The following is a 23,302-nucleotide window of genomic DNA, read 5'->3' as shown; positions in this document are numbered from 1 at the left end:
ACATTTCAAAAAAGCTGGTGTGGGTGATAAGATCCAAATGGCTGTGAAGTCATCATTGAAGTAGAGCACATTATGTTGGGTGGTGTGTTCATCAATACTAGCTGTCTCTTGGCCACAGCTAAGCAGTGGCCATCCATGCAGACAGACGGAGAAGTGAGAACCTCACACTCAGTCTATATCATCAAGATGTCTTCAATGAACGTGAACCAAGAAACAGGTGTGGGATTCCGGATGGTGAGGAAGGACTCCTCTGGATGATCCTTGAATAGGATAGTAAATGATTCTGCTTTGCGAGTGCTCATTGGTGTATCACAGATTTACTTGTAAGTGATGCCCTCAACAGAACAGACTTAGACATAGATAGACCATCTACTTGAGTCGTCTCTCAGGCAACTTCTACTTCATAAATGCATGACCATCTGTGAAGTCGGCTACATGATCTTTCAACCAAGCTCCAACTCTGTGCTGCATTGTGCATGGGCATGGTAACTAACAAGGTTCCAGTGCAGACAGGAAGCTTGTTAGTTACCATGCCCACACAAAATGCAGCACAGAGTTGCATTAGAGGCCATAGCCAAACTGTGACCAAGAGACAGATGGACCACCCAGTTACTGAGCATGTCACCCAACAAGATGTGCTTCATGGTAATGACTGATTCACAGCCTGTGCCATATGGGTTGTTTCACCAACACGAACTTTTCTGAATTGGGCAGCTGTGGATCCTCCATGCAACATAAATATTGTTCCTGTAATCCCTACTGGCCTCAACCTCCACTGGTCTGTATCCTCCATTTGCCTATCCCAACACCCAATCACATTCTAGCCCTACACACAGCTTCTACCTCACCAGGTGCACCTGTATAATCCTTTCACCACCTTTAGTTATTTCTCTTCTCCTTGCCCTCCTCACTCCTCCTGATGCCAGCACAGTTTCTAAGTGCTGCACCTAGCAGTCCACTATTCTGTTCACATCATGTCCCTGCATATTCCCACAGGCATCTTCCCCCATCCCTACCTTGCATCCTTCCCTATTCCTGCCTCATCCCTCTTCTGTATCCCCACTGCCCACCCTAGCCAAGAATGCTGCTCACCTCAGACACAGATTTGAGCCTGGAGACAACAGTGACCATGTTAGTGTGAGTTGCACTTGTGCCTGAGTTGTTTTTTTTTTCTGGTGAAGAACTTATTTTGACAATTGAACAACATGCAACTGACTTTTTCATCACACCCATCTGCTGCTCAGTGCCTCCTCTATGTGGTTAGTAGCATGTATCCTTTCATATTAAAGATTTATTTTAGGCTTGTACCATGCCACAACTGAATTTTTAAAGAAGTCCTTGCTGATCACATATTTGTACATTTTTATTCTTCATATGTCACTGTATTTGTTTGGCAATCTTCCCTGTAGCAACATGGGTGCCTACTCTCTTCTGTGAAGTTATTAACAGTATTTCATTTTATGTAACATAACAATGAAAGTTAGGAGCTTTTAGTGTGAAAATCAATTTCCACTTTTGTTTCAACACTCATTCATTACCTTTGTTGTAGGATATATGAGATTAACATCAGTTAGTGGTGTTGTTGGTTCAGAGAGAGAAAGTTTGATGTACTATAAGAAGGAACATGTCTCACTGGGACCATGATCCCCATTGATCTGAATGGAATATTTAATTTTTCCAAAGTAGGTCATAATGAACATAAGTCTTTTCTCATCCAATTTGACTGTAGTTTTTGCCTTGTAACTTATGTGCATCAAAAGAGACATTTTCATCTATTACGTGAAAAATTTCAACAGAAAATTATTGATGTGGTTTTTCTTTAAACCTAAGATGTTACACAGTTCATGGTTTTAACTGTATGTTTATCACATAAGATGATGCAATTTATTCATTAACATATATTTGCTTTATTTTGACAGAATAAGGCACTACTGATTTGTTCAAAAAAATTTAATTATCATAATGTTTACATACATAAGTATAACAGGAGTTATTTACACTGGCATTAAATGAAATCAAATATGTACGTGTGTGATTGCTCTTATCATATTACAAGTATTAACACAAATACTGGCTTGATTGACTGACTGAAATACTGTTTTTGAATTACTCCATTACATATATATATCATAACCAAAGATGTAATCATATTGTATGAAAGAGACGCACAAACACTGAGAAAAATGTAGATGGTTTTTGTCTGATAAAAAAGTGTTTCTAGACATTAGCAAGGTGATAACAGTTTCCATATTACATATGAACGACAACAGAATCCTATATGGCATTTAAATTTCTACAGACTTCACAAGAGCCATAAAGTGAAGAATAAAGCCACTTTTCATAATTATGTAAACAATATCATTTTACAGCACAAGTAACAATAATTTACATTGTACATGATGTGTCTGAAAACTGATACAACATTATGTATTAATGTTCTTTTACAGTTTGTCTTGTTACCACTGCCTCAATGAAACATAATTTTTTAACAATATGTACAAAATAATTCAGCAATGTGCAACACTGACACCTACATATGCTTAAAGATGGAATATCTGATGTGTGTACTTAACTGAGACATAACTAGCCAAGTATTAAACATTGATTAATATGTGACATGAATTTCTGATATGCATTACATTTTAAAAGTGAAATAAATGATTATTTTGATTTGATATACTTTATTTACTTATCTTAATGATTTTACTTATGCTGTTGTAATATGTTTTGTTCCTTTAACAGATAAAATGCAGCAAAGAGCATTACAAGATTTAATGAGAATGCTAAAACAGTCACTGTGTTATCATTGGCCATACATTTCCAGCAAGCCCACACTCTTTGAACAATAAATAGCTTACTTAATGAGGGCTTTGACTCCCTTGGAGCTAGCATCTGTACAGACCAGGCAGCAAATCTGGGGCTCACAGAGCCTAAGCACTGTCTCAGTCACTGCAACCATCATCTTACTAGTTGCCACTCTTGCTGTTCTTCCATTCCACGAAGAGAAAGTAAACTCCTGCAGCATAGGCGAGGAAGTTGAACAATCCAAACACCTGAAATCATAGTTCATTAGTTATTAATTTTAGTGAATGATTTTTCTACAGCTGTCAAAAAAATCTCAATGATAACAACTACAAGGCAATTATTCAAATATTCGCTTACTGCAATAATTTTGATCTGATTTACATTTCTAACCAATCAAAAACCATTTATAATTTTTATATTATTTTACTGATGCTACAACAGAGACAGCTGCACAAAAGTGTATCACACATTTCTTCTTTTAATTTTTTTAGGGTCCTTCTCTCTCTTAGCTAAGCTCCTAAGTGAGGTTCATTATTAATATCTAAGATATGTTTACCAATTACAAACAAAAATATTTGTTTACAGAAACCAATTTTAAATAAGACAGTGGAAAATGTTATTACATTAAATGACAGCAAATCATACACTCAAGTTGCTTTTATTAAATTTGTCTGCTTGTCAATTCTATAATAATGCCTGTTGTGAACCAAGTAGTTGATTGTGCATTTCATATTAATTTTATATTGTATTGTTAACCAACTTACTGACTGGTGCTTTTATCTGATTTAAATGAATCACATGGGTAAAATAATGAGCACACATGATAAACACACGATGTCTCAGAACTGTCTCTTCTGTAACATACAGTTACAAAGCTTGTATACTCTTCTTGCCTGAATTGTTTATTGTCCCTGTTTTATTTCTGTACAAGGCTATACTCCAGACAAATACTTCCAGAAAAGACTTCATAACATTTAAATCTAATCTGATGTTAACAAATTTCTCTTTCTGAGAAATTCTTTTCTTATTATTACCAATCTGTGCTTTATATTTTGTCTACTTCAGCCATCATCAGCCCTTTTAGTTCCCAAATAACAAAACTGGTCCACTTGTAGTGTCTCATTTCCAAATCTAATGCCTGCAGCATTCGACGTGTCTATATTCAATTACACTTTTTTTTACTTTTGTTGTTGATAATTTTAGAACCTCTTTTCAAGATATTATTCGTGGCAATTAACTGCTCTAGTCTTTTGCCATCTCTGACAGAATTACAATGTCATCTGTATACCCGAGAGTTTTTATTTCTTCTCTCTGAACTTTAATCCTTGTTTCAATTTCTCCTTGGTATCAGTGAAACTGTACAGACTGAATAATACTGTGCATAAGCTACAACACTCAGTCTCTTCTCAAGTGCTGCTTCCCTCTCATGCACTTCTTCTTTTATACACCAGACACCTTTCTATACATGTTGTAAATAACCTTTAACTCTCTGTATTTTATTCCTACTACCCTCAGAATTTCAAAGTGTGTATCCCACTCTACATTGACAAAAGCATTCTCTAAATCTAAAAGTGCTAAACATAGGTTTGCCTTTCTTGAACTTAACAATATATGGAAAAGTTAGACTGATACCATAAAGGTTGCAGACAGGCACAACAAAAAGTTTTTCAGAAAACACACGCACATAGTATTTCACACAAGCAAGCACACCTCATGCACAAATGACTGTCGCCTCTGGCAGCTTGTTCCAGCACTTGGGCATCTGTGTGGTTTTGTGTACATTTGCTAGAAAAAGAGGTTTTGACAGCTAATGTTAATGCTGTCCCCTCTTTCATGTCTTTGGGCCCCACAGATTGGTCCACTATAGGTGAGTGGTTGCCTTTCCCTTTATGTACTGCTCCATCCAGAAATTTCCATTATTGTTATACAAAGTGATGCAAAGATTGACAGCTTGATTTAAATATTCAGAAATGTAGAAAAATATGAAAAAAATGTTGTATTCTATGACAACAATATCAGTGAGTCACACTTAGAATTGGTTAACTCATACATATACCTGTATGTAACACTTCATAGGGCTGTGAAAGGGAATGATAATATATGCTCAGCCAAAGGTCAAGCAGGCGGCAAGCTTTGGTTCATTGGTAGAATACTAGGAAAATGATATCAGTTCAAAAAGCAGATTGCTTGCAAAACACACATGCAATCCATCCTACTATGTTGCTCAGATGTATGGGTCCTGTACCAAATATGACTAACAGGGGATACTGAACGTATAAAGAGGAGGTCAGCACAAATGGTCTGACCCATTGCAGAATGTCAGAGTAAAAACTGAACTGGCAGATTCCTGAAGAAAGACAAAACTATTTCAAGAAAAAAGCACTCAGTCTTCAGGCCACAAGTGGTCCATCGGGACCATCCAACCGCCATGTGATCCTCAGCTGAGGACACAGATAGGAGGGGCATGTGGTCAGTACACCGCTCTCCCAGTCATTATGGTGGTTTTCTGTGACTAGAGCCACTACTATTCGATTGAGGAAGTCCTCAATTGGCATCACAAGGCTGAGTGCACCCCGAAAAATGGCAACATCGGATGGCGGCCCGGATGGTCACCCATCCAAGTGCCGGCCACACCCGACAGCACTTAACTTCGGTGATCTGACAGGAATCGGTGTATCCACTGTGGCAAGGCTGTTACCCTATTTCAAGAAAGCCTGCGTATAAAATTTCAAGAATGACCTTTACATGTTGAATTACGAATATACTGCAGCTCATATGTATTGTTCCCAAAGGGATTGCAAGGACAGATTAAACTAATTGCAGTGTTCACAGAGGCATTTGAAATAATCATTCTGCCCACTTCCCATACTTGAATGAAACGAGAAGAAGTTGTAATAATTGGTGCAGTGGGCAGCACCCTCTACATGCATTTCACAGTGTTTTGCAGAGTATGGGTGCAGATGTAGATGTAAAGCCTGGCATGACCTACAAACAGGAACAGGAATTCCTAGAGATTAAGTTTTGGTCCTTGTTGTTTTCCCCACACCCCGGAAGTATTTCTGTGTGAAGTCTACTTGGAATGAATTCGTTCACCCACAAAACATTAACTATATATTTTTGTTAGTTATACATAGCTGATAAGGTCACACATGTCTTCTCCCCTCATTATCGGTACCCCACAAAGTTGTCATCAGCACAAAGAATGTTCTAACTCATTAAACCTGTTGAATGTTACTGGGTATAGATGCATGCCATCTCACATATTCCATATCCCAATAACATAATGGCAATCAGTTGCTGTGTTTTACATTTTAATCTGTCACACAAAATGTAGTAAACAATACAACCATAACCTATGTCAACAGTGATATGACCTCCACTTATTGTATTAGTATGTTAAGATGAGTCACATGCTGTGTAACGCAAAAGTGAGGTTTAGAATGTAGGAAGCACAGCAGTTCACTACTGCTCTCTTCCATGAACCTTTCACCCATTTTCCAATTGCTCACATTAAACTGCACCCATATGATGGTTATACAGTGTGTAACAGCTCAGCAACCAGTTGTACACCATTACAAGAGGCAACAACCTCTTCTTTAATATCTGTATGGCTTATGCATTAGAAGTACTCACCCCAGCAGCAATATTACTGGATTTCCAGGAGGAGTAGTGAAACTCAGACCAGATGGCAAGCTGCACAATGAATGCAATTAAGTACAGCAGTGTCATCAGTGCAGTGTTCAGCAGTTCCTGGAAATAAATAATATTCACATTACAAACATGAAGAGCTGTTATTGTCTGCTAGGCATAAAATTCTTATCATCCATAATCAATTGTGTTTCTTTCACATTTCATTAACATTAAGTTTCACCACTCACGTTCATCCTTAAACCAAAAGAAAAATGTTCAAACAATAAAATGTGAAGGAAGTGAGTGAGAAAGTAATGGAAACTAGTTTATGAATTCACTTTTTTCCTAGCGAAAAAATAAGGATAAAGGAAGTAAGTCTGGCACAAAGTTAAAAATAAAGCTGTATCATCTAAAACAAGACATAGCAATATTCTTTCCTTGCATGTATCATTTCCTTTGAAAGCTGTGACACTACAATTTTTAGGTGAAATAAAAAAACTGTTGTCTGCATAATGTTTCATGTCATAATTTAGGTATATTACAGTTGCTTTTCTGGGTAGCAGATTATTAGGTGTTATGCCCTTTTCATCTACATGAACTGCAGAGCAGGCCAAGCTAAAGGCTTTAAACTATTTATGTTCTCCAATTCACACCATTCCATTAATTTAGTCAGTGCTTTTGTGGATTTGCACCCTGACTGGATTTCTGTGCTTCTGGTTTACACAAAGAAGACAACATGATAGCATCAGACAAACTACATGGAACAGGTTTAACACAAAAAATTTTGTGGGTATACGTTATGTGACCTCACGCTTTGCTTCTGGATGTTTCAGTACCTCAGTGAAAAACATTTAAGGAATGGTAGATTAAAAACTATATATACTGTATATCTCATAAATGAAGGATTAAAGAGGATGTGTTCCTTTACAAAAAACATGCATTCCTTGTGGATTTGAATGCAGAGTAACCAACTGTTAAGCCATTTTTCTTCTGTTCCTTGTAATTTCTTGTTAGCATGGCTGGATTTACGTCAGTGTCCTCGCACATGACCCCCCCCCCCCCCTCTCTGCCAATGTCACGTTTGTTCTCATTCAGCCAGCTGGAGTGGCCGAGCGGTTCTAGGCGCTACAGTCTGGAAACACGTGACCACTACGGTCGCAGGTTCGAATCCTGCCTTGGGCATGGATGTGTGTGATGTCCTTAGGTTAGTTAGGTTTAAGTAGTTCTAAGCTCTAGAGGACTGATGACCTCAGAAGTTAAGTCCCATAGTGCCCAGAGTCATTTGAACCTTTTTTTTTTTTTCTCATTCACTCACACATCATGTTGTTCTATCAGTCTCATTGTGATGGAGAGCCTTCAGAAATGAGAAATGAGTCAAGTTATACACTGACTGCCAGTTAACACTGTTGGCTGCTTCTGTAATGTATACTAACAACAAATTATAACTAGTGTAATCTACTCAAACTTATAATTATGGTGATTACCCCTAGCATACCCCATAAAATATGTTAGAAGAAAAAGAGCTACTTCGCAAAACTAATCTGCTCCTCGTCCAATACTACTCATCTGTGTTATTCATGACAAGCAACGCATTTTAACATTATACAGACCGCTATTAGCTGTCAGTATACTAGCGAAATTGGGACCTATCTAATTCAAACATTAGAGTTGCACAGATGTCACATTTCCAAGGTGACGTATTCCAATACACTTGTATTGTAGAAGTGGCTAATAAGAGATTATTTTTGTTTGTGTTTGAATATTTGGGGATTTTCAGTTTCCTACCAGATATTCACTGGCAGCCTTTTCCCCCAAACATTAAACTTCATTCTGAATGCTAGAGAGGGATGTCTGGCACATATGAAATTTACTTCTTCTTTTACTATTGTACTGAGTTCATCTTATGTTCACTCTTGTTATCAACTGTAAATACTATTTTTGACTTTCAATGTTTTAATTTTTCATAGATTTTTGTTTAACAAAATTAAGATTCCATGTCACAGAAAAGATATCAATAATAAAATAATTACTTAAAAGAAACATATCCATGGACTCTGGAATTCATTCACCAAATCTTTTAGTTTAACTGGCATTCTTCTTTTTTTGTTCAATAGTTTGTTTCCTATTTAGTGTGCCATTTAGCCACTCATTGCATTTCACAGACTATTTTTATTATTTTTTTTTTAGAAAAGAATAATAGGCAACACAAGCAGTAATGACAACTGACAACCAAAGCAATATCAACTTGTACATCTGTCAATATTCCTTCTATTCCAGCAAGATGGAGTTGGGAAAAATTTCAGTGTTTATGTATGTGTACAGCTAGCTTCCAGCTGTAGGAAATGCTGAACAGGTCAATCTCAGTCAGATGTATAGCCAGTGCCTTCACCTTGTACAATGCTCCTTTGTACAGGGGCATGTGAAGAGTGTAGTGTGCAATTCTCCAAGCACCACCAGACATAAGCTGATGGCCTGGACTGAGTGGAGAGGAGCACTGGTATGACACTGCACTCACATGCAGGAGAAAAATAAAAGGTCATATGGCATTACCGGCTGGTGGGAGATCCCAACTCAGAATGGCGGTCTGTATTGCCATCCAAATATAGATTATCTGCTAATCTTTCAAAAGGATGCAAGTGATTTCCTTCCCCAAACAAAACTTGTGTTTCACCTCTAATGATCTCATAGGTAGCGTTAAATCCCTAGCTTGCCTTTAAAAAAATGTGTAGTAATTTATTTACCACTGTTGTTATTAATTTGTGAATCAGTATGAACATATCATCCACATATCTACATATTTTATATTAAAATCGATCTCCATGTTTCTCTGACTGTATATGAACACTACTCGCAGGAACTACTGTAGGGATTTTGATATGGTTTTCACTAACAGATAGATTGCTGCATCAAAAAGATTTGTAAGTATAATTTGTACCACTACAACAGCCAATTTGATGCTGATACCCATGCAAAACCGGGGCAGATCGCTAATAACTCATAAAAAATGCTTAATAAGGGTAAGCACTTTTATTTATTTATTTTTTAAATAAAAAATTACGACCCTGTGTGTGTGACCTAGCACTCCACAAAAATTTTTTTACGCCTAATTCCATTGGGAACTGTGTGCATTGGGACTGTATTATTCTCAATATACACTCCTGGAAATGGAAAAAAGAACACATTGACACCGGTGTGTCAGACCCACCATACTTGCTCCGCACACTGCGAGAGAGCTGTACAAGCAATGATCACACGCCCGGCACAGCAGACACACCAGGAACCACAGTGTTGGCCGTCGAATGGTGCTAGCTGCGCAGCATTTGTGCACCGCCGCCGTCAGTGTCAGCCAGTTTGCCGTGGCATACGGAGCTCCATCGCAGTCTTTAACACTGGTAGCATGCCGCGACAGCGTGGACGTGAACCGTATGTGCAGTTGACGGACTTTGAGCGAGGGCATATAGTGGGCATGCGGGAGGCCGGGTGGACGTACCGCCGAATTGCTCAACACGTGGGGCGTGAGGTCTCCACAGTACATCGATGTTGTCGCCAGTGGTCGGCGGAAGGTGCACGTGCCCGTCGACCTGGGACCGGACCGCAGCGACACACGGATGCACGCCAAGACCATAGGATCCTACGCAGTGCCGTAGGGGACCGCACCGCCACTTCCCAGCAAATTAGGGACACTGTTGCTCCTGGGGTATCGGCGAGGACCATTCGCAACCGTCTCCATGAAGCTGGGCTACGGTCCCGCACACCGTTAGGCCGTCTTCCGCTCACACCCCAACTTTGTGCAGCCCACCTCCAGTGGTGTCGCGACAGGCGTGAATGGAGGGACGAATGGAGACGTGTCGTCTTCAGCGATGAGAGTCGCTTCTGCCTTGGTGCTAATGATGGTCGTATGCGTGTTTGGCGCCGTGCAGGTGAGCGCCACAATCAGGACTGCATACGACCGAGGCACACAGGGCCAACACCCGGCATCATGGTGTGGGGAGCGATCTCCTACACTGGCCGTACACCTCTGGTGATCGTCGAGGGGACACTGAATAGTGCACGGTATATCCAGACCATCATCGAACCCATCGTTCTACCACTCCTAGACCGGCAAGGAAACTTGCTGTTCCAACAGGACAATGCACGTCCGTATGTATCCCGTGCCACCCAACGTGCTCTAGAAGGTGTAAGTCAACTACCCTGGCCAGCAAGATCTCCGGATCTGTCCCCCATTGAGCATGTTTGGGACTGGATGAAGCGTCGTCTCACGCGGTCTGCACGTCCAGCATGAACGCTGGTCCAACTGAGGCGCCATGTGGAAATGGCATGGCAAGCCGTTCCACAGGACTACATCCAGCATCTCTACGATCGTCTCCATGGGAGAATAGCAGCCTGCATTGCTGCGAAAGGTGGATATGCACTGTACTAGGGCCGACATTGTGTACGCTCTGTTGCCTGTGTCTATGTGCCTGTGGTTCTGTCAGTGTGATCATGTGATGTATCTGACCCCAGCAATGTGTCAATAAAGTTTCCCCTTCCTGGGACAATGAATTCACGGTGTTCTTATTTCAATTTCCAGGAGTGTATTTTGGATAAATGGCAACATCAGTCATAAATATTGCAATCCTTTATTTTACAGATCAATTTTGGTCACTGTGTGACCAACTTCAGCGTTAAAAATACATAAAAACCATCAGACATGAGGATGTTAACACAAATGAGGCCCTATTTATAGCCACCATAAAAAATACAGAAACAGAAAATATACACAAATATGCAGATTCTCCTACACAGTAAATTATTCGAACTTTGTTGGCCCATATCATAATAGCACAACATTTGCTATGAGGTGTAACTTGTACTGTGATGATTACTTCCAACAGAGATCTTCACTTTTACTGCTTACAATAACCTTTAAGTTTACAGAGGAGACTACCTTGTAACCTTAGCAGTTAATTTTAGCAAGTGCCAATCCAACATGCAGCAAGCTTGTGGCATACACAGCCAACTAGCTAAGCTCAGTACTGCAGAAATAGGCATCATAGTGCCCTCTATATTCCATAAGTGTACAACATGCAGGCAACGAATACAACCAACACCATCAATAGCAAATGGAAGCTTACATAAAAAATAACTTTTAAGCTCACATTACAATTTTTACAGTCAGAAGTCATAGCGAAACTTTAAAAATGCATGCAGGCATAATAAAAAAAAATTCATTAAAGTTACACCCTCTGATGTAAAGTACAAAATAAAATTTTATGGTAATATATCTAATGTAAAAGCACATAGTAATTTCTTAATAACAGATACAGAAAAGTTATTATGCCTATACTGCATTTTTAAAGCTTTTCTAAGACTTCTGACAGTAAAAATCGTCATGTGATTATAAAGCTTACTTTTTATGTAAGCTTTCATTTTTGCTTGATGGTCTTTGTTGTATTTGATGTCTGTATGTTGTATGCTCTGGAATATAGAGGGCACTATGATGCCAACTGATGTGCCATTTATCCTAAAACATATTGTCCACAAAATTTGTCAGCATTATTCCTAACCACCCTTTGTATGTGCAAGAGTACAAGAACAATGAAGTAACATCACAAACACAAGGATTTGAGATCACAAGGACACATCTGCAGAGATCCGAGAATTCTTCCAGGAGAAAAGTTCAGTTGATATTATCTTCTTTAAACTATGAAACTTCAAAGAAGTTCTGTAACTATCTAGGTGGTCACAGAGAATTTTTCAGTTGGTTACATAGTCATGTGGAAAGAAAAGATAAGTGGCACATTCCATAAAAACTTTTATTGTGGCCATAGTTAGTGAGCATGGAAGGCACTGTTCCCAGTAGGACTTATTCCAAGAGGATAATGCCCCTCCTGACATGGCTTGCAATGTTCAAAGTTACTCTGACAAGGACAAAGTAATAATGTGCTTCCAAAATCTTCACAACTACCCGAATTGAATATCCTTGAACCACTGTGGTCAAGTCAGCTCGACTATACAGAGAAACTAGGAACATGTCTTATGTGCTGAAATTTGAGGTGTGACAAATTTTGGGTTAACTTACAGAAAATGTTCACAGACAAGGTTGTTGTCCACCTACACTGTTACACATTTGCCACCTTATCAGTATAATGTAAAAACATTACTTTTGCTGCCATGGAATTACTGTACACATGCTGCCTCCTTTGTACAACAAAGTACATGTTGCTGAACTTCACTTAGTGCAGAAAAGTTTTTCCAATAGAACTCTAAAAATACCACTTGCATATTAAATGCTTTACAGAGAAATGCATTGAATAAGCAATAATTTGCAAAGGAAATTAAAGTTCAGACACAAGAAATGAGACTTTTAATATTCCCTGAAATTGTAATCCTGTCAGACATGCCAAAGGACTGATAAGATCAATTTTATGGAAAGGACAGTGTCTTGAAAAGTGGTTTGAAGACGAAAAAACAAAAATAAACACTAGTGTAATGACCAAACTAATTCAGTAAATGAGGGAATTGTAGTAGAAAATGACACACTAAGAGTAGTTTTCGAATTTTGTTGCTCGGGCAGCAAAATAACTGATGATGGCCAATGTCGAGAGGATGTAAAATACAGACAGACCATATCAAGAAAACCATTTCTGCAAGAGAGGAATATTTTTGTTTCTAGTACAAATTTAATTTTTAGAAAGTCGTTTCAAAAAGTCTATGGCTAGTATCCTTGGAACAGGGGTGATATGAGGCTGATAAACAATACAAGCAAGGGTAGAACAGAAGCCTTAAAAATGTGGCACTGCAAGCTAATTTTGAAGATTGGTGGGGTATCACGTACCGATGCCACCCTGTCGGCATCCTGCAGTTGGCAACAGATTTGTGAGTTTCTGTCATATGTCAACAACTATAATGCAGGATCCAGTGGACCCAATGGTGCCCACCCACTGAGCCACATCTCCAGACAATATGAACTATGAGTGCCCTCTTCCACCACAATATAGGACAGCCAGGAGCAGCCACACCGCCCACTCATGCTGGCAGACGCTTCACTGCACAGTCACGGCTCTGACGCCATCATTCATGCTTTAGTTCAGAAAGCCTCATCCTTGTTGAAGTCTTTCTACACTTGGAGAAATACTAATTAAGTAAATCTCCTGTTTGCCATGTTAACCTGTTTACTAATCATTTCCGCTCCTGTCCAGCTTTCCTATGATGACAGTTGCTGCACCACTCGGCAGCCTACCTCTCCTTACCATTGTGCATGACATTGCACACAACAATTAGCTTGGTTGATCAAGTAACTAATGAGAAGGTATTTTATTGAATTGGGTACAAAAGCACTTTACAACACAGCTTGACTAAAAGAAGGAGCAGATAGGTACAATACATCCTGAGGCATCAAGTAACAGTTAATTTGGTAATAGAGAGAAGTGTCAGAGGTAGAAATCATAGACTGAGGCTTGACTACAGTAAATACATTCAAGTGAATTGTATGTTTGCACTAATTCCAAGTAGATGAAGTGGCTCACTCAGTGTAGACTAGTGTGGAGAGCTGCATCAGACCAGCCTTTGGAGTGAAGACTGCAAAAATGTACGATATTAGAAGTACTTTTTATAGTTTGTCTGTTCTAAGTATCAATTTTGTATCTCAATTTTTGTTTATATAGAAGTTTAAAATGACCCTTTTACCAAAGGCTTTGCCCATGTACACACTTGTCACATATATTTTATGTATATTTAACATATTTCATTCATGTTTGTACACATACGTCATCTCTACCTGTAGTGAATTTTGCACTGTGGTTTAGTTTTTACACAGCACATGCTGGATTATGTGTGGTACAATGATATTATCTTGCAGATATATCCAGCAGTATATCTGGATACTGTGAAATGTGTTGTGAGTAGAGTTGGTAGTAAAGAGGTTAGTAATAAATCAAAAATTCATGCCTCATGTGGCAGTTTAACTGCACTTTACCCCAATCTTTTGGGAGGAAGGTGGTTTATACGTTTTGCATTCCAGACAGTAAGTGATATGTGTACCAAGTTTCATGGACATCAATCCCTTGATTTATGAGATGTGGAACACACATACACTTTTATAATATGTATGGATATGTACCACATTTCAGTTTCTGTGACTGGCTGAATGTGCAAAGTTTGAAAAGGACACCTTGTATGTTCGTCAAACTGGGTGATTTATTTCTATTGTCAATAAAGTGCAAAGGTACACAGAGACGGAAAGGCGTAAATAAGTTGATCTGCAGGGCAGTGAAACTGACCGTGAGTATCCAGTTAATGGGCAGCTTGAGGGCCTCACGAATGTTGAGTAGGTAGACAAAGACCCAGATGAGTGTGGCTGTGAAGCTGACGGCGGCGACGAACAGGAACCAGTGGGTGCCCGACAGCACGGCGGGTGACGCGCATGCCATGCACACGATGCCCAGCACCTGCAACATTGGACACGTTCCATCATAAGCAGTCCTCTGCGAGCTAATATGAGACACACGTGTAGCTCATAATATGCCCAGTGTGACATGTTTACAATATGTAGACCAGTTAAAGGTCTGTCTTAAATGTAACATTCTGAGTGTCTCCATCCTCATTCTTACGTGTAAGGCATTTCAGGGGGAATAGTAAACATTTTATGAAGTAGCAGTATGGACTAACATTCCATATAACATTTGCACAGTTTTGCTAGCTATATCTGTTACAATGTAACAGGCATAAAGAGCGGAACGTAAACATGAACTTCGACCACAGGTTTGCAGTATCGATCGACCTTCGTATCATCCTCTGCCAATGTCGTCACTGGATGTAGTATGGCAAGGCGTAGGGCTCTCCCAGCCGTTGTCGCTTTTTGTAACCTGGAGCCCTATTACTCGGACAAGTAGCTTCTTAACTGGCACCACGAGACTCAGTGCAACCCATTCCAGTCCCTCCGGCCAGGAAAAACCCCTGGCACTACTGGAAATCGAACACGAGTCCTCCCATAGCAGTCATAGGCTGTGAACCCTATGGAGGCTGCTTGAACAAAGACAAACGATTGAGTTCCAAGATGATTTTCATATATTTCACCTCTGACTACAACGCACTTTCGAATTCTCTATGAGGTCTTCTTGGAGTTAATTCATGAGGGTAGCACATCAGTTCCTTTCTTGTGTTTATTAGTCCTTTGTGTAGACTTCGCCTTTCAAAAATTCCCACAGGCAAAAGTCTAATCGTGGTGACCAAGAAATGTTACCATTTCTATTAAAATTATTTCTATAAACAGTCATGATCGCATGTATGTCTTGTATTTCGTTTGGGACCGGTTTCGGTCATTAATAAGACAATCATCAGACAATTTTTTACTCCAAAAAATGGTCTGCTGATGGTCTTATAAAATATCGAAACCGGTCACCAAACGAAATATACAACGTACATGCGATCATGATTGTTTTTCGAAATGATTTTAATATAATTTTACCGATCGCTGTGTTTCCTTGGGACAACGTTCTAGATAATTTTGCGACCATTTCTGCCGATCCATCTTACGGGGCATGCTAGGTCTAGATGATGGATCGGATGGATTGGCATAAATGATCACGTTCTTGACCACCAACCTCTCCAGACCTTACCCCTTTCGAGTTTTGCCTTTGGAGGTGGTTGAAAGATGATGTCTATGGAAAAAAAAAATGCAAATGTATTGATCGCTCGGACTGTGAATAGTGCTGGCCTCATAAAAGAAATCCAAGCAGATCTCAGAAGAACTCTCAAGAGAATATGAAAGCACACTGAAGTCGTTCATAGTATTTATGAAAAGCTACTTAACCATTTGGCTTTGGCTAACAACCTTCTGTTAGTATTTGTCTGGGCTATCTTTAGCACCTGTAGTTCTGTAATAAACGGGTTATTACATCAGATGCGCTTCCGAACTCTATGACACAGCTCGCATCTCATCGGTGCTCGTTCATCTAATTTTTTTCGGGCTTCAGTTTGTGGTACTGATTGATGTTTCTGATCCGGAACCAACCTCAAGACCCATCTCCATAAACTGCACTGTTGTGCTTTTTCCGTCCACTTATTTTTTTACCCCAACGTGTGGTAGGTATTATTGCTTCATACACTCAGTGGTTTTGGTATCTGACAAGTGGATCTTTCCATCACAGCTGTTGCTCGAAGATGTTCAGGTACGTCAGTCACACGTCCTGGACCACTGTGTAAGAGGGGGCCTGGTTGGTTTTTAGGAACTGGCTAAGGTCGAAGTTCGTTCATTCGACTGGAAAAAGTTAAGTCGATACTGTAATCTGATTTGGGAAAACTTCTGCTGAGAACCAAACTAAATCTGCGAACGCGCTCATGTAGACAATTATGAAGTGAGCTGGAAAAAAGTTCCTAATCAGCTTAATTGGCGCCTATCGACGTCAAAACCGAAGAAACGGGCACCTCTCAGAGAAAAACCTTAACGACATTGTTAATTAAGGAGTAAACAAGCAACTGAGCTGACAAACTCATCATTTGGTCTCTCTCGGAAACACCAGGAAACGTCAGAAAAGACTCTCTCCTTAGGGATTCGTAAACCTTCAAAAGACTATCGCTTTTCGAATCAAACGCTTGTGGATCAATAACCATTTTGACTATCGTCCACAATTTCCGTCTAAGTTAAGACTGAACTCGTACTTTGGTGCCAGGAAATAGCTTTTATCGATATGTGTTGTATGGGTAGTGTCTAAATCTACTTGTTTCCGTGGTCCACCCTTAATTTCCTGACTATTAGATAGTTTGGAAACAGTTTTATTTATCCCGTAACTACAGACATTTTTTCGTGTAAGCTTTTTATGCCTGTTGTTTGCTATAATTCGTAAAGAATCGATCGAAATACAAGTAACGTTATCAATAATTACAGTACGATTTTGCTAAGATGGGGCCAAGTAGTTTGCTGGCCTCGATGATACGATATGCCAATGTCTGCACGTACGGTAATTCACTTTTAAATATTCTGGAACGCTCGGTGAAACTTTTAAAGCAAACAAAAAATCGATTTTGCTAAGAATAGCGTTCCCATATTTTAAAGAACTTATTGCAGTAGGAGCCTTATTAGGACAACGCAAGGACTTTTCACGAAGTAATAGTATAGTAATCTACAATGCAGCGCAAATAACTCGATTCTTGCAAATTAGCAGATACCACTATGCTCTGATACCTACCAATGTAAGCAGGGGCGCCGACTTATAAAAAATACGGGGGGGGGGGGGGGGGGGGGGGAGGGCATACTGGTGGTCTTGCCCCGGCAAATTTTCCAAATTTTAGATGAAAAATAGTGAGTTTTAAATTTATTAAAGCATTTTAGAGTGATATGATCAACATTAGAATCCCGAAAACTGGACTCTCGATAACTCGACACTCTGGGAAAGTCGACAAGCCTGACACATTTTTTGGCTTTGAAAAAAGGAACAAAACATAAACAAGCACGGTATTTTCGTAAAAAAGCTAATTTAATTTACAGTAATAATCATGCTTATAGACTATTACAGAGGAGTGAATACATAGTTCTGAAAAGACCGAAATTATATTTAATTAAATCCTAAACTATTATTAAAAGGATAAAACATAAAATATTGCTGTCGCACAGTAATGGAACTTTCATTAATAAGTGAAATAGCTAATTGAAGCTTACTTTGAATAAGGCTCACAGTTCATGAAATAAAAAAAAATATCTCGAAGTTAATGCTTTAATATATCATGTAAAAATGAAGTACTAGCAAAATGTCAGTTTGGTTTTCAGAAAAGCTTTTCAACAGAAAATCCTATATATGCTTTCACTGATCAGATATTAAATGCATTGAATAACCGTACATCACCCATTGGGATATTTTGTGATCTCTCAAAGGCTTTAGATTGTGTGAATCATGAAATTCTTCTAGATAAGCTTAAGTACTGTGGTATGAGTGGGACAGTGCACAAATGGTTTAATTCATACTTAACTGGAAGAATACAGAAGGTTGAAATTAACAGTACAGATAGTCTGCAAAAACCAGCAGAGTCCTCTAACTGGTGTGGTATCAAGAATGGTGTCCCAGAGGGTTCAGTCTTGGGTCCCTTATCGTTCTTAATATATTTTAACGACTTGGCACTCTATATTCAAGAAGATGCAAAGCTAGTTCTTTCTGATGATGATAAAAGTATAGTAATCACACTAAACAAGCAAGAATCAGCTGAGGAAATTGCAAATGATGTCTTTCAGAAAATTATTAAGTGGTTCCCTGCAAATGTACTCTCACTAAATTTTGAGAAAACACAGTTTATACAATTCTGTACAGTAAATGGCATAACACTATTGATAAATATAGACTATGAACAGAAGTCTGTTTCTAAGGCAGAATGCTCAAAATTTCTGGGTGTGTGCACTGATGAGAAATTGAATTGGAAGAAACACATCGATGACCTGCTGAAACGGTTCAGCTACTTATGCTATTAGGGTTACTGAAAATTTTGGGGATAAACATATCAGTAAATTAGCCTAATATGCCCATTTTCATTCACTGCTTTCATATGGAATCATACTTTAGGGCAATTCATCATAAAGAGACAAAGTACTCATTGCACAAAAGTGTTTAATCAGAATAATAGCTGGAGCCGACACAAGATCACCTTGCAGATATTTAATTAAGGAACTCTGAATATTCACAGTACCTTTGCAATGCATATATTCACTTATGAAATTTGTCATCAATAACCCAACCCAATTCAAAAATAACAGCGAACAACACTAGAAGAAAGGATGATCTTCACTATTCTGGATTAAATATCACTTTGGCAAATAGTATTAAAAGTCTGACAGATAGCCAAAAAACATTTAAAAGCAAATTAAAAGAATTTATGAATGACAACTCATTCTACTCAATAGATGAATTCTTAGATATGAAGTAGTAACTGTAAAAAAATTAAATTAAATAAAGAAATAAAATTAATTATTTTGTGTAAAGAAAAATTAAACACGTTCCACAAAATTACGAAATGTCGTATTCATGGTCTATGTACGAGGGTCAGTCAAAAAGTAATGCCTCCTTTTTTTTTTCTACGTTTAATTGTCAGGAAATTTAAATGCAATTACATAGGTTGAAAACCACAACAATGAGGATCATTTTGTCATTTTTCAATGTAATCTCCTCCCATCTCTACAGTTTTGGTCCATCTTTGAACAAGGGCATGTATCCCAGCACGGTAAAAATCACAGCTCTGCTTCCTAAGCCATTGACGCACGGATGTTTTGACGGCCTCCTCATCTTCAAAATGAATCCCACGATGAGCTTCTTTTAGTGGCCCGAACAGATGAAGTCTGATGGTGCCAGGTCAGGGCTGTATGGGGGATGAGGCAAAACTTCCCATCCAATTTTGACAATCTCGTCAGAGGTGTGACGACTGGTGTGTGGTCTTGCATTGTCATGCAAAAGAAGAACATCTGCCATTGATTTTGTTGGGCGAACTCGCTGAAGACGTGCTTTAAGTTTTTTGAGGGTTGTGACGTATTGAACAGAATTTATTGTGCATCCCTGCTCCAAAAAATCAACCAGAATCACACCCTCTGTATCCCAGAAAACTGTTGCCATAACTTTCCCTGCCGATCGCACAGTTTTGAATTTTTTCTTCCTCGGCGAGCTTGTGTGACGCCACTCCATTGACTGCCTCTTTGATTCGGGTTCAAAAAAATGCACCCATGTTTCGTCCCCGGTCACAATTTTTTTCAGAAACTCATCTCCCTCCAAACGGAAGCGCTGCAAGTGTTGGGAGGCTATTGTTTTCCTTGCCTCTTTATTCTGATCGGTTAACATTCTTGGAACCCACCGTGCACAAACTTTTGAGTACCCCAATTGTTTAATAATCGTGATCACACTGCCTTTACTAAGAGAAATAATGCGACACACTTCATCTGCAGTCACCCGACGGTCACCACGAATGATGTCATCAACTTGCTGAATGTTGTGTGGAGTCACTGCACTCACCGGCCTGCCGCTCCACTTTTCGTCAGTCAACGGTGTTTGCCCTTCAGCTTCCTTACAACGACGAACCCATCGTCTAACAGTGCTGACATCCACTGTCACAACACCATACACCTTCTTCAGTCTTTCATAAATGCGTATGGGCGTTTCACCTTCTGCATTCAAGAATTAAATCACACAACGCTGTCTCAAACGAACATCGATGTCGGCCATCTTTCAAACTTCTGCTGTGCTGCCACCTGTTGACACAGAAAGTTACTACTGCAGTGGATTGCAGAAGGTTTGAGGAATGGCGCCAAATTCAAATTTTTCACTTAACTTAATTTTTTTAAGTAGAAAAAAATGGGAGGCATTACTTTTTGACCGACCCTCGTATCAAGGATTAATGCATGTATGCGTGTATGTACGAGTAAAAACATATTTTAAAATACTAAACAGAGTTTAGGGGGTCTTGTATAAGCCAATAAAGTCTTCGTTGATGATTAAGGAATCATCGACAGTACGAGTACAAAATGAGACTTGTTCGTGAATCGAAGAATCACTTGTTTCGTCAACCATAATAGAAAAATGTTCAGTCTTCTTGACTGAAGCCAATACCTTTCTCAACACAGACTTGCCCAGCAGATCAGTGATCTCGTTTTGAATACCGTGGGACGTCCACTTATACCCCGAACGCCCTAACCAATCTTTAAACTCAGGTGTGTCATTCTTTCAGAGTTCCCTCTAACTGCTAGTCCTTGTCGGCAAATTGCACTGTAGTAAAAATTGTCTCAAGAGGTAAACGGCCTTTCTTCATATCACCATCTAACTGTCCATTCACAATTGGGAGGCCACACTTCGGGTAGTGATAGAATTTAGTTTCAGAATATTTTCTTTATGCATAAACATATTTTCATGCAGACGGAATTTTTTCAAAGCCTTTTTCCAGTTAGAAAACCCCCATGGAAATAAATGCATCTTCTTTTTTTGGAGAAAAATGTAAAAGGTTTTTAGCATCTGCCTCTTTGCAGGTTTTCCAAAAAATCTTCTTCGGTAGTTGCTTCATATTCTAGCCATGTATATTTGATCAAGCAAGACTTCTGAAATGATCTTCCCGTAATGGATTGTCCACGTTTCGGCTGTGAACGGTTCTCGTCTAAAGACAACGAAGCAATTGGCGACGCATTAATTGTCGAAGGCTGACTTGCAGTATCATCAGGTTCCAAGCGCACCATTTTGGTAACACATTTATCCATTGCGAACTTAATTCACGATACACTAAGAGACTAAAGTAAAAGAATAAAATACAGTCTTATAAATTAGTCCACTAGGCACTAAAGTCGGAACACTAAACACGTCTGCAGCATGCACTGAACGAAACTATCCACATTGAATGACTGCGACAGCAGGGTGGGCTTTATATAGCCGCGGCACCGTAATGTCTCGAAGCGTCAAGGCGCTTCTGCTCCAGTCCTTTTGATGTCGCCGCGGCCGCAGCGCTGGCCCGCTGCCCCCAGACTTTACCCGAAACTTCGCGCACCGGGAAAAATTCTAAGTTTGCTCGTAGCACCGTAACACTGCCATGATTCACACCACTCATTTTCAATTAGTTTACTAGCGCAATAATTATTTGTTTTAACACATTACTGAATGTATTTTAAAAGGTAACTATCTTCATAGAAGGAAAGTAAAAAATTCCAACATACTTTTTTTATTTTACAAAGCAAACGAATCTTTGAGGGGGCTCGGGACCCTACAGGCCCAATGCAGTCGGTGCCTCAGAATGTAAGTATTTCAGAAAAAAAAACAGGTGTGGGCTGACATCTTAGAAGGGGACTGCAATCAAATGAGCTACAAACAGGGCCTCAACTACAAACGGTATCGCATCTCCAGTGTTATTATTTGTATTGCCACAAACGGGAGGGGAAGGTCTCTGACTAATGAGCAGTCAGATGCAGAGCAGTTAGATTTAGGAAATGATTATATATTGGTTTTAAACGTTTTGGAAACTTTAACAGGCAGGAGACATGAAGACGAGGGCATAACCTGTTCCACTTGAAGAACAGAGAGTTGAACACGTCAATGGAACGCAATTTCAGTAAATGACTAAGACGCAGGGTTCACAGACATTAAAATAAACATGTTAAGCTGTAAAATGAGATGGAGTGAATAGCAGTTTTTGGGGAAAAATATGGATGGTGCAGACCACCACTAAGATAAGCTGCCCCCGTTAGTAGCTTTGTGACTACTCATGCGAAGACCTCAGGCTGGAATCACGATGACCTCGGTTTTCTGTGGGGCGGAAAGGTTTAGGAAAGGGGACCAGTCAACCTCATAAAATCCAAGTACCTGTCTAATAAAATGAGTAGCGAAACTGAAACACAATCCGCCGAAGTGGCGTTCAGTCTAATGGTTGGCACCAAACAGAGACAAGAAGACATTCATTGCTTTTGTCATTGAGGAGTGGAATATACAAAGGATTCCAAAGGAATGGATAGTGGGAAACACGATCAATAATCAAAAGAAATTATATAAAAATATTACCGGCAACTGTAGGGCAATGTCAGTCATGCACCTCGTCAATAAAATTTGTACAAAAGTAATGCAAAACAGACTGTAGCCCTTAACACATACTTCTCAAGCCTCGACAAAGTTTTCGAAAAGGAAATAATGTATCCTTACAGTTAAGCAAATATTACAAAAACGCAGAGAACATGCACTATCAGATTATATGTCATTTCTGGATTGTGAAGGAGGATACAACAGGGTCGTACGATCAAGAGTGTGGAAGATACCACAAAAATAAAAAAAAATAATATAATTAAATGTATCAGAAGCCTGCTCGTTTAGAAAAATATTTACAGGTAAGGATTTCATACTAAAAAATCGAAGTCAAAGACAGTGTTGTGAGCAGGGCTGAGATATGT

The 23,302-nt window shown here is 39.2% G+C and overlaps 1 protein-coding gene across 2 annotated transcripts in view; it reads right to left on the bottom strand.

Moving 5' to 3' along the window:
- Positions 1-1,932: 1,932 nt before the first annotated feature.
- Positions 1,933-23,302, bottom strand: part of LOC126341392 (uncharacterized) — a 402,286-nt gene continuing 380,916 nt past the window's right edge. For both annotated transcript variants that reach the window (XM_050001772.1, XM_050001771.1), the window contains exons 2-4: positions 14,697-14,864; positions 6,439-6,555; positions 1,933-3,053 (exon numbers count right to left, since the gene is read on the bottom strand). In XM_050001772.1, the coding sequence (XP_049857729.1) occupies positions 2,967-3,053; positions 6,439-6,555; positions 14,697-14,864 (372 nt within the window). In that variant the 3' untranslated portion in view covers positions 1,933-2,966. The remainder of the gene's footprint in view (positions 3,054-6,438; positions 6,556-14,696; positions 14,865-23,302) is intronic.

The sequence above is a fragment of the Schistocerca gregaria genome, chromosome 1 (genome assembly GCF_023897955.1).
Source record: "Schistocerca gregaria isolate iqSchGreg1 chromosome 1, iqSchGreg1.2, whole genome shotgun sequence".
Taxonomy (NCBI): domain Eukaryota; kingdom Metazoa; phylum Arthropoda; class Insecta; order Orthoptera; family Acrididae; genus Schistocerca; species Schistocerca gregaria.
The sequence above is the reverse complement of the archived record's forward strand: the minus strand, read 5'-3'. Positions and strand labels throughout refer to the sequence as shown.